Source organism: Aplysia californica, unplaced genomic scaffold, assembly GCF_000002075.1.
Source record: "Aplysia californica isolate F4 #8 unplaced genomic scaffold, AplCal3.0 scaffold00549, whole genome shotgun sequence".
NCBI lineage: Eukaryota > Metazoa > Mollusca > Gastropoda > Aplysiida > Aplysiidae > Aplysia > Aplysia californica.
The window spans coordinates 579,928-592,007 of record NW_004797819.1 but is presented as its reverse complement, the minus strand read 5'-3'; the positions used below and the strand labels follow the sequence as shown (position 1 = coordinate 592,007).

At 42.4% G+C, this 12,080-nt stretch overlaps 2 protein-coding genes across 2 annotated transcripts in view; one reads left to right on the top strand and one right to left on the bottom strand.

The window, feature by feature from the left end:
* LOC101864415 (telomerase Cajal body protein 1) overlaps positions 1-8,131 on the bottom strand; it is a gene marked incomplete at its 3' end in the record, with an annotated part of 12,955 nt that extends 4,824 nt beyond the window's left edge. Inside the window, 3 exon segments of the mRNA XM_005106683.3 lie at positions 1,597-1,709; positions 2,601-3,235; positions 7,950-8,131. Of these exon segments, the coding sequence (XP_005106740.2) occupies positions 1,597-1,709; positions 2,601-3,206 (719 nt within the window).
* A 47-nt stretch (positions 8,132-8,178) lies between these two features.
* Positions 8,179-12,080, top strand: part of LOC101862753 (renin receptor) — a 21,783-nt gene continuing 17,881 nt past the window's right edge. Inside the window, exon 1 of the mRNA XM_005106676.3 lies at positions 8,179-8,280. Coding sequence (XP_005106733.1) covers positions 8,223-8,280 — 58 coding nt within the window. The 5' untranslated portion in view covers positions 8,179-8,222. The remainder of the gene's footprint in view (positions 8,281-12,080) is intronic.

Below are 12,080 nucleotides of genomic sequence, written 5' to 3'. Positions count from 1 at the left end.
AGCCTGGGTTTCAGTATGCCAAGGGCCGTCAATCTTCTACTCTCCAAAGACTATCTTCCTGAGTTTTTCCATGGTCAAACGACTATCACCCATCCAATGACACGCCAACCCTTTAGTTCAATAACACAGCTAACAAGGTATGACGGATCCCGATTCCACTCAAGTCCTGCACAACACACGCTATGCAGAAAGCTCTCGTTGCAATCAAAATTCTAAATGCTAATGCTAAAATTTGCTACCAAGTTCAGTTTTCTTCCCCTGGTGTATCTTTTTAAAAAAATTAATAATCCCGCCATCCCGGAGTCCTATACTTCGCAACGCTCAGACTTAGAATGAACTTTAGTGACCCCAACATTCGCAGTACTCACTCGACGCCCTATCATCATGTGTGTGACATACAAACGCGCAGGTTCAGTGACCGGTCATGACGGCGAGCCCGACAAGTGACATACAAACGCGTAGGTTCAGTGACCGGTCAGGACGGCGAGCCCGACAAGACGCTTGTACAACTTTCTTTTCTTTTTACACAAGTGACAAATATTGATTGATTTTCACAGCGACTCAGCCTTTGTAATGCACAAACTGCATGTTACAACAATGTATTTCATAGCGACACAGCCTTTGTAATGCACAAACTGCATGTTACAACAATGTATTTCATAGCGACACAGCCTTTGTAATGCACAAACTGCATGTTCCAACAATGTTGTGTTATCAGACTTTTACCGGCAAATTTCAGAGTGGTAGTGAAAGCGAAAGTAGATCTAGATTTTCCCGATCGAGCTTCGGCATCACTCGTACACTTCCGCTTGCCGCCATAGCCGCCTGTTCGCATGAAACGTAGCCTACTCGCAGACCGGGAAAAGCTGAATGATCGCGACCGACAAAATGAACTTAGGGACGTTGTCGGATTTGGTTTTCAAATATTCGAGAACTTTTATGTATTTTCCCGGGTCTTTCCCGAGGCAACTTACAGATTTCCTCAAATTTCCTTTCATTGCCGACGTTTATCCAACCATTTCCGTCAGAACAAAATTTTTCCGACAAAAATCCGACTTATCCGACCTAAACAAAAATTTCCAACCAATTTCCGACTTCCCTGGCCACCCTGTAAGAGTAGCAGTGGCCATGTCAAGACGCTAGACAAAATGGAGAAAGTTCAAAAATAGAAAAAGATCTAAATAGGTTACGTATTCACCAAAAGCGCTCACCAAAGTAAAAAGTCCAAGAAAGCCACCACACAAAGGCTTTGACTTTGCCCAACACAAGATAAGACGTTTTGAAGACAGAGAGCAAAGCTTCAACAAGCTACAAGCAATACACTGTATTTATAAGATATATGAGAACCTTTAGTTTAGTTTTAGTAGATGTTTTACGGCGCTTGCAACTGCATAAGGTCATATGAGTGCCAGAAGACTAGAGGCGTTACAAGAAAGTAACAAACATAAAAAAGAAGAAGGTGAGATAAGGATGATGGATGTTTGATAGGAAAGAAGAAGCAAACCACACCAGAGCACCCGCCAACCACCCACTATGAGATCTTTCTTGTCCAGTCCCTGGCACATTGGTTATACATGGGAGAGCTCAGAGTCAAACCTGGAATCTGCGTAAACAGCCGGCTCCACGTCATATTCTGCCATCATGTGGTCTTGGACAGCAGTGGCCGACTCAGCAGGAATATCCTCAGCCGGAGCTGGACATTGAGACGGCTGGAACAAAACAAAGGAACTTTTTTAGTTTTTACTCAGAGTTTTACGGCATTTGTGACACAGCAAAACAGGCCATGATACAAGTGCCGAAGATCAGAGGGTATCTGTCACTACCAAAAACTGGACAAGCTCAGGTCACCAAGACTTAATTTTAGTAGTAAGAGTTTTATGACACTGGAGACACAAATAGCTTTCTACAATAAACGCCAAAGATAAGAGAAGTGTAAGTAGAGAGTAACATACAAAGAAAAGATGCGACTTAAGTAAGATAGATGTGGGATAGGAAAGAAGGAGCAAACCACACCAGAGCGTCCGCCAACCACCCATGGTCACTATGAAATCAGCTGGCTAAAGTGACTAAAATGGCCAGCTGCTCTTCCTTATTTCGTAGAAAAAAAAAATCCACGTAATAAACAAAAACCAACATCATTTGTAGGTTGAAAAACCTGTAACTGACTACCCCTGAAGCCTTGAGGAGATGGAGGAGGTGTGTAAAGAGGAGGAGGAGGACAAGGACGATGATGATGAGGTGAAGGCGGAAGAAGAGGAGAACAAGGAGAACAAGAAAAAGAAGAGAAAGAGAAACAAGAAAAGGAAGATGAAAAAGAAGCAGCAGAGGCAGAGGAGGAGGAGAAGGAGGCAAAGGAGGATGAGAAGAAGAAAAGGAGGAGGTGGAGGAGAAGAAGAGGAGGAGGAGGAGGAGGAGGAGGAGGAGGAGGAGGAGGAGGAGGAGGAGGAGGAGGAAAAAAATGAAAAAGAAGATGAGAAAAACATCAATATGAGAAAAACAAAAAGAAGAAGAAAAAAAAGAAGGAGCAGCCATAGAGGAGGAGGAGGAGGAGAAGGAGGAGGAGGTGGATAGGGAAGAGAAGGAGAGGATGTTAACCTTACCTGAGGGTGTGAGCCTGAAGCTCCTGCAGCTGCCTCCCCGCCAGCCGTCTCCATTGTCTCTGTTGCACTGACATCCTCATTACGTGAACAAAGAGTTGACTCAGATACAGTCTCGGACGGTACTATAATATTAGATTCTCTTTCAATTTCACCACTGTCCTGTTGCGAAGTTTGAGTGATTGATCCAACAGAATCATGGCACTGCGTTAAGTTCTCCCTTTGCGTCGTAGAAAAAAGAGTACCTGCAGAGTTTTCATCCTTCGTTCCTTCTGCTGTGACTGTACAGTCTTTCGCCACGCACACTTCTGCCTCCTCTTGACTGAACATCTCAACGTTGCCAATTTCATTCACTTCCGTCGTACATGAGGGAGAACTCTTTAGTTCTGACAGTTTGGAGATGGTTTCATAAGAAGGGCCAGCACACCGGGCCTCATTGTCCGAACACGTTGGACGATTATCAAGGGCTGTAACTGATGTACAAGACACATCGGCAGTAGTTACGAAGCCTTCAGATGCTACAATGGGTGACACAGAGGTGACGGCAGGGCATAGAGGCTCTTCTAGTCCGCTTTGAAGGATAACTGGCTGTTCATCTGTTTCAGACATGTTGCAGTCCTGATTTGCTTCAGATGAAACTGTAAATAAAGAAGTTATAAATATTGTAAAATAACAACTCAGAGTCGACCAATCATGAGACAACAAAGCAGGTTCACCTATAAAATGAGGGATTTTTCCTCCAAATGAGGTAAAAAAGTTGACACCCTCGTGTTATAATACGCAGCATACAGCCAGGATCAGCTAAAAAAAAGGTTAACACAAAATAGATTTTTCTATTGAACGGTTACCTCTACTATATCAAATCATCATGACATTTGACTTGGATTACCAGCCACTCCAGTCTCACTGTTTAAAATATCATTGGTCTCTATACAACATCTAACAATTTTTGAGCGCCGTAAAACTTTTACTAAAACAAAAAAAAACACTGTATAAAATGCCAGACTGGACTTCTTGCAAGTTGAGCCCCTTCTTGCATGTCAGAAATTCACCTGGAATGATCTCCACCATCTAAAAAAATGGGCCGATTTTGGAGTCAAATTATATCCCCCATATTGTACGTGAGGTCTGAGTATCCTCGATATTTTAAAATATGGAGTGTCTACGTACACGGTAACCGGGCACCTAGCCTCAGTGTCTACGTACACGGTAACCGGACAGTCCAGAATTCCAAGTTCAGTTTTTGTCATCCAGTGTTGCCTTCATTCCCACCCCTCCCCCGACTGTAACTTTTAAAAAATCAATATATATATCCCCCCCCCATTCCGGAGCCCTATACTTCGCAGCGCACAGACTTTGAATGAACTTTGGTGACCCCAACTGATACTCACAATGTGATGCGCCCGCACAGGTTCACTGACCGGTCACGATGGCGAGCCCGACAAGAAGCTTGTATGACTTTCTCTTTTTTCATCAAGTGACAGCACAAGACAAATATTGATTTATTTTCATTCCGGTTACCGTGTACGTAGATACAGAGACTGGGTGCCCGTTTACCGTGTACGTAGATACAGAGACTAGGTGCCCGGTTACCGTGTACGTAGATACAGAGACTGGGTGCCAGGTTACCGTGTACGTAGACACTCCGTATAAACACAATATGTCAGTCAAGTTAGACGTAATACAGTGGAGATAGCTGAAACCCAAAAGTTAATCCAAAAACAGTCAGTAAACCTAAAGAAAATAGATCTAATATATCCCCGATTTATCGAAAGCCAAAACACTCTCATTCTAAATTTAAAAGTTTCAAGGGTTATATAACGATTAAATCATCAACAACCCTCTCGTAGCAAATCATCAAATCTTGTCTCACACGCTTCAAGACAGTGAAAAAGGCCTCCACCATAGTCTGCCTTTGCTGTAACTGTTGTTTACTCAGGCTCAAGTCTACAAATTGGCATGGGAATTTAAGGAAAACTTCTTTTTAGTGAACTCGAGATCTGTACTGTGATCATAGTATGTACAGATGTTCTTACCCAGGGCACACTACCAGGCAAATTTTGTTGAATTTGTTCAAACTGAGCTATTGGTGGTGTCAATGAGATTTTCCTCCATGGAAGGGCAATTTCAGCCACCATTGTTGCACAATTCAAACAAATTCCACTGAACTTCCCAACACAACAGCAGGGTACACTTAAAACGTTAGCCTTGGCTATGGAAGGAAATGGCTGAGTTGTGGACAGTATGTTCTGTTCTATAAAATTACATCTTTGCAGTCCAAGTTTTCTAGATCTAGATCATCTAGATCTAGATCTATTCTCCTGTCTTCTCCAATTTGACACAGAGGGAGGGGTCTAGGCTATTTGTAATGAGCACTGAAACTGAATTTTTATTGGGAAGAGGCTAGCCGTACTTAATGACGACTAGACTGCCAGGCTAGGCTAGACTGATTGGCTAGCCGTACTTACTTTATGATGGCTAGACTAACCATAAAAAAAGCCTACTGAATTATAAATAAATTTTTAGTTTGCAGTACCTCTAAAGTTGTATTTGAGACGAAACCAGGTGCCTTAATGGCAGTGCATGATGTATTTTAAACCTGTTTTCTAATGTTAATGAAAGTGGCTATTCTCACCCGCCCGGAAGTTCTCGCAAGATCAACTCCTCCCCTCTTCTCTCTCTCTCTGTCTCTTTCTGAATACTGTCTATTGGTGTGGACGATCAAATTGACCAAAACAAAGTTAAAAAATGATGTTAAAACACAAAAGTAAATTAATTTGGTTGTCTACAAAGATGCTACGGCTATTTAACTTTTCGAATCGAGCCGAACTACGCGGGTCGCCATTTTGTTTTGCCCGGAAATTCTCGCGCTACTCCTCTCTCTCTCTCTCTCCACTGCCCACAGACAAAATTGTACGCTTTTAGTAGGCTACAGTTGTAATGGAACGTTTGTTCACGGCACAGAATTCTACAATTTTTCTGTTATCACAGTGTAGAATTCTGTGGTTTAGGGTGAACGCAAAATTTGGTGAACGCGCACCGGGTGAGAATAGCCACAAGACTCGCCTGCACTATTCTCACTCCGGGTGAGAATAGAGGTGGCCAATGTTAATAGGGCCTAAGATAAGCACGGCTATTTGCTTCTTCTTTCCTATCAAACATCTATTGTCCTTATCTCCCCTTCTTCTTTTTTATGTTTGTTACTCTCTTGTAACACCTCTAATCTTCTGGCGCTCATTACCTTATTAAATGCAGTTGCGAGCGCCGTAAAACCTCTACTAAAACTAAAAGACAAAACCAAAAGGTGCCTTACTGACTTGCATGATTTAAACCTAAATAACTACTAGATCTAGATCTAATGAGACCTGTGTACTCAACAGGTTCGAGTCAATAGGGCCAAACCTAGATCTAGATTAATCTAAGTACAGCTAGACTGCCAGTCTAGCCGTACTTAAAACTCCCAGGCTAGCCGTACTTAAGTACGGCTAGCCACACCGTTTTTATTGACCCGACTCAATGCTGTATTTGACTGTCTGGCATTGGAACCTGGTATTTTGATTTGAGTTGTAGATCTAGTTTCTAAAAAGGCCGGCACTATTTCTCCGAACGTTCGGGAAAATAAAGCTGGGCATTATTTCTCCGAACACTCTGAAATCACACCCTTTCCCGCATATTTCGGATAATAAAAATAAAATATAGATCTATAATTATATTATAGGCCTACCAAAGATTGTTCGTATACAATATGGTTCAATCGGTCCAAAAAATGTCCGTATTTATATAAAGAAATGCTACAGTTCCAAACAGTTTTTCGCTACAGATATGACGTGTGGCCTATGAAGGGTGCTGCTCTTAAACTTAATGTGTTGCGTTCACTCGTGAGCTGTCTAGATCTAGATCTATGGAGGGTTATTGATAACGACACATAGAGCTAGCATCTGCGTTTGTCGAGTCCGCGACCAATCAATCGTGGCTCGATTTTTTGGTCCCCGAAAAAGTCAAAAAAAAAGAAAAGAAAATGAAACTCTTTACTTTTGAAAGAAAGTTCACTTAGCTTCACTTCCTCTCTTTCTCACTTGTTGTCACCACGTTGATTTGTTGAATACGTTACAGTTACATACGATTTGTATTGCTGTTCCTCTTTTATTTTTCGTTCATTTTTCCCTCTTTGTGGTGTTATATTTTGTTGGTGTGTTTTTTTCTTGTTATTGTTCTGATGTGTTGTTTTTCTATTAATTTTTTTTTGTTGGGGAAAAGGGGGGGGGGGGGGGGGGTTGTATAGTGTAACGTCATTTAATTTGATGTTCCTACAAAAGGTATTGTGTAACGTCATTTAATTTGATGTTCCTACCTTCATTAGATTCTAAATATATATACCTGTATAGATTTAAATGTGCTATGTTAGAGCGTTCCACCAAAACCAATTACATGTACTGACACTGGCAGGCCCCCTGTGTGTGGTTCCATAATTTCCATGCAATATCCTGTACTTTTTTAAACAAATTACGCACATTTAGGGTTAAAACGGTCAATCTTCTTCGGACAGGTGGACACACGCCCTTATTTGTTAATTGTTGTGGTTATTTCTGGGCTGTTCTAGTTTTGATTTCATTCTGTTGTGAAACCTTTCTTTTTCACGTTTTTACACTCATCTAAAAATCTCTAGACTAGATCTAGATCTAGATCTAGATATCTAGCTTTTGAAAATTGAAATAGATCTAAACCCAAAAATTTGCTCCGTTTTTTTTTTAATGGACGATAACCGTCCACTCAATAGAAAAGAGGGTCAGATTTCTCCGTCTCTCGGGTGCCTCAGGCAGTACCCGCCTCGCTAAACCAGTGGGCATACGGCCGGAGGAGAAGCTGAGAACAGATACCACCTTTGATTTGCTCCTTCCCAGACCTCGCAGAATGACGGAATGAAAGTTGGCGCCGAACTCTCGCAAATAGGCAAACAATCACGACCAGAGCGGAAGCCGGAAACCGTTCGGAGAAATAAAGATCGGCACTATTTCTCCGAACGTTCGGATAAATAGTCACTTCGTTCTAAAAATGTGAGGAGTTCGGCAAAGGGCCAGCACTTACCCGCGTGACAAGGTCCACTGACACTGAGCAAACTAGATCTAGATCTAGATCTAGATCTATTTGCTAGGGTCAGGGATTCAATAGAATAGATTCTAGAATCTAGATCTAGATCTAAAATCTAGTAAGTGGATTATTCGAAAGTGTGTGTATGAATGGCTATATATGGCATGGGAGTATGGCCCACGGCGCTAGACCATGGCCAAGGCGGCCAAGGCATCATGGGGCATGGGTAATTCATTGGTAAACAATTTGCTCGACTTTTTATACCTCCAGATCATGTGCAGATCAACATGAGAGGGCAGATAAGTCTTCTGCTTCTTATCCCCAGCACATGAACGGGTCCAGCAGCTTCGGTTGACCTACGTTCCTATCTTGATCTATTTTGAGCATGCATGTGGTAGTGGTGTACGAGAGTGAGAGTCGAGAGTGCGTGCAAGTCGTGTGTTTGTTGTGGAACTCTTGACTGTAGAAAGTAAAGAAACACAGCTTCCGGATAATCTCCCCTGTGTTTATCATGTGATTGAATTCATCAAGGCGAAAATGGCGTCAAAGCAGCTGACGATGAAAGGAATTGTATCTGTTGTCGTAGCCATACTAGGTTCGTATACTGAAATGTTTACTTTAAAGAACAATAAGTATTGCAGTTTTTTAGACAAAAGTGATGTACGTCCAATTCATGTTGAATTAAAAGTTCCGAATGAATAAACCCTTGTGAATTCACTCGTTCTCTATCGTCATCGGCACCTAGAATCTAGATCTAGATCTAGATCTAGATCTATAACGGATGTGAGTGTGAGTTTTATGTTAGGCTCGCTGTTTGACGACTTTATAAATTTTCCCTTTTAATTTAAGCTTTAAGCCTAAATCTGGATTATACATCGATCCTTCACCCTTAGTTTGGCTCTTTCTGTGTGAAAGTTTAAATGTGCTGTTGATGTGGGTCTGGGGCATAGCCTGTCTTAATAAAATGCTCTCTCCCTTCGCCTTCCCTTCACCTTCAGTGCCTTCACCTTTTGCCTTTGCCTGCCTTTTGTCACTTTTGAGCATTTTGTCAAACGAAGGTAACCCTCATCCTGCGGGGGCCGGGTTTATATCGCCCGATAAGCCAATTTCGGCACCTCGCCTGCTTTCTGGTCATGCGTCAGTCTGGCCCCTGGCTCAGCGCATGCATGCCAAGATAAGAATCATCTCTCCCCTTCAATTCGGGTCCCGCATCGGATCCCCATTCACGCAGCACAAGTCAAGTGTGTGTGCGTCAGTCTGCTTGAGTTTGTAGGCGCTTTTTCGGTAGTTCCCACCCCGCAGTTGTTATTTGCGGGTTTTGGCCCCAAGAGTAGGGGGGGTTTCAGAGGAGCATGCCCCCCTGATTTTACTATAATTTGATGTTTTGCAGTTGTTAGGTTTGATATCACGAATAGAAGAAAACGCAAATTTATTCGGACACACAATGCGGAAAGAAGCATTAGAGAATATTGTAACAACAGGAAAGTTTGATGGAAAGAGGCAGACAGAGGGAGAAGATACTGGACGAGATGACAACATTGCTAGGAGCAGCAAGAACAACAACAGACACCACCATTGCTGCAGCGCAGGACAGAGTGAAGTGGAGGTCCATGATCGCCCACGCCAGTCGGCAAGGCACCGGATGATGATGATGAGGTTTGATATCTTGGCTCGCCGCGCATCAAACGTATAGATCTCGATGTAGATCTAGGCTCAAATAAGGCGCGGGGGGGGGACTATCAAAAAAGCACCAGTTTGTGTGCGTTTATGGCCTTCTTCTAGATTCTAGGACCGCCTGTGTTGGTTCGTAACCGAGGCATATATATACGTCTCATTCAAGAACACGCCAAGTTGGTAGCTCTAGATGTTCGTCCAATGAAATTATAGAACAAATTGACCCATTTAGACATGATGAGAAGTTCAATTTGAAAGGGATAGTCAGGAAACAAGACTTCCATTTTTTCTTCTATACGAAATCTTTCAAATGAGCTTGATTTTGTATGAAATAATACTACGTAACTACTACTACCTCAGTAGGCTGTAGGCTACCTGATAAAAAATAGGCCGGCCCTATTTCTCCGAACGTTCGGGAAAATAAAGCTGGGCACTATTTCTCCGAACGTTCGGGAAAATAAAGCTGGGCACTATTTCTCCAAACACTCTGAAATCTCATCCTTTCCCGCAAATTTCGGATATTATATAGAGATCTATAATTATAATTTAGGCCTACCAAAGATTGTTCGTTTACAATATGGTTCTAGCGGTCCAAAAAATGTCCGCAGTAAATATTTATATAAAGAAATGCTACAATTCCAAACATTTTTCGCTACAGATATGATGTGTTGCCTATGAAGGGTGCTGCTCTTAAACGTAATGTGTTGTGTTCACTCGTGTGCTGTCTACATCTAGTCTAGACTTCTAAATCTAGATCTACGGAGGGTTATTGATAAAGACACATAGAACTGGCATCTGCGTTTGTCACTGCTGCGACCAATGTACTGACACTGGCAAGCCCCTTAATGTGTGTGATTCCATAATTTACATGTAATATCCTGTACTTAAAAAAAAAAATTACCCACATTTAGGGTTAAAACAGCCAATCTTCTTCGGACAGGTGGACACGCGCCCTTATTTGTTAATGTTTGTTGCTGTTTTTGGGCTGTTCTAATTTTGATTTCTTTCTGTTTTAAAAACCTTTCTTTTTCACGTTTTTACACTCATCTAAAAATCTCTAGACTAGCTCTTGAAAACTGAAATAGATATAGACCCAAAAATTTGCTCGTGTGTGTGTGTATGCATGTGCGTGTGTGAGTGTGTCTGTGTGTGGTAGTAAGTGGAGAGTGAGGAGTGTATGTGTGTGTGTGTGTGTTTGTTTGTTTTTCGGGCTTTATTTCAGCCTTTATTCAGTAACAGTTCAAAGTATACAAAAATAGAAACACAGGATCCATTCACTCCAGGGCTCATGAGTCGTTCGTCTCTTTCAGTTTCACTCATTCATTCAATTCCCATGTTCTCTCCCGCGGCTAATCCCTGTCCACATGACTTTCATACCCCATCCCCTCCCTTCAGGCACACACAAAGAAAATCTCACTCATTCCCTTGCTCCCTGCGAACCATGGACAATAATATAGGCAAAACACTTCCTGGGCTGCATTCCTTTCGTTCGCGAGCTGTGGACCAGGCCAGGGGGGTCGGTGTCATCGTCTTGTAGTTGCTGTCGCCTGTGGATACACTCGCACATTCTTCCTTTCACCCGCTCTTTCACTCACACTGTCTCTCCATCCACAGCTCAGCTCGTCACACGTTCAAAAGTTGCGCACTGGTCATGTTTAGTTAGTGTGTGTACATGTGCATGATGATGGTGGGTGTTTGGTGGGTGTTACTGAAGGTTGTCTGTAGGCGGGCTTGCCATGCGGTGTTCCTTCCCAGACCAGAGGCAGAATGAAAGTTGGCGCCGAACTCTCGCAATAAAAAGGCAAAAAATCACGAGACCGGAAGCCGGAAACCGTTCGGAGAAATAAAGATCGGCACTATTTCTCCGAACGTTCTGAGAAATAGTCACTTCGTAAAAAATAAGCTTGTTTTGATAATTTTGAATACCATTGTGCGGAAAGAACAATTTGAGTGCAAAACATTCGGAAATTGGCCTAGATTCTATCCCCGGAAGCCATTATCCCCTTTCGAACCCCAGGTCATTCATCTATTATAACAACAAAAGTGTCTAGAAAGGTTATTCGAATGGGTGTAACTACTCGTAATGTCTTATCAGCTTGTGAGAGGGGGTTATTCATGTGTTTGTAACACTTTATAAATAGAAAGCTATGAAAGATAAAACGTTATTTTCATCGTCGACTAACACATTCCCATGGTATTCATGGCGAAAACACAGGGTTCCCGGCGCGCGCGCGCTGTACACCAACAGTACACACTGACTGACCCCGGTGGCCTGCCCGGAACGTCTGAAGTAATCGGTTGTTGATAACATTCGCATCTCAGCACAGACGCGGGACAAGAGATGATCTGCTAAATGAAATGAGATTTTGGGCCGAGTTCTCTAGATCTGATTGTTACAAACAGTAAGAATCTATGTAAAGATAATTTAATCAAAGTGACTATTTCTCCAAACGGTTTCCGTTCTCGAGATTTTTGGGTTATTTGTGGAGAGTTCAGTGCTGCCGTTCTGCGAGGACTGGGAAGAAGCATTTTTTGCATCGAATTCAAACATAGCTTGATATGAACGGAGTAGTAAGGAAGGGGGATATAAAGAGCAGAAAGACAGACAGAGAGAGAGAGAGAGAGAGAGAGCTGCAAAACAAAAATTTTAAGAGATTTAAAGTACATGTGTGCAGTAGATGGTTTGAGTTGACAAGAGCAGTAGGAGGGGGGGGGGGGGGA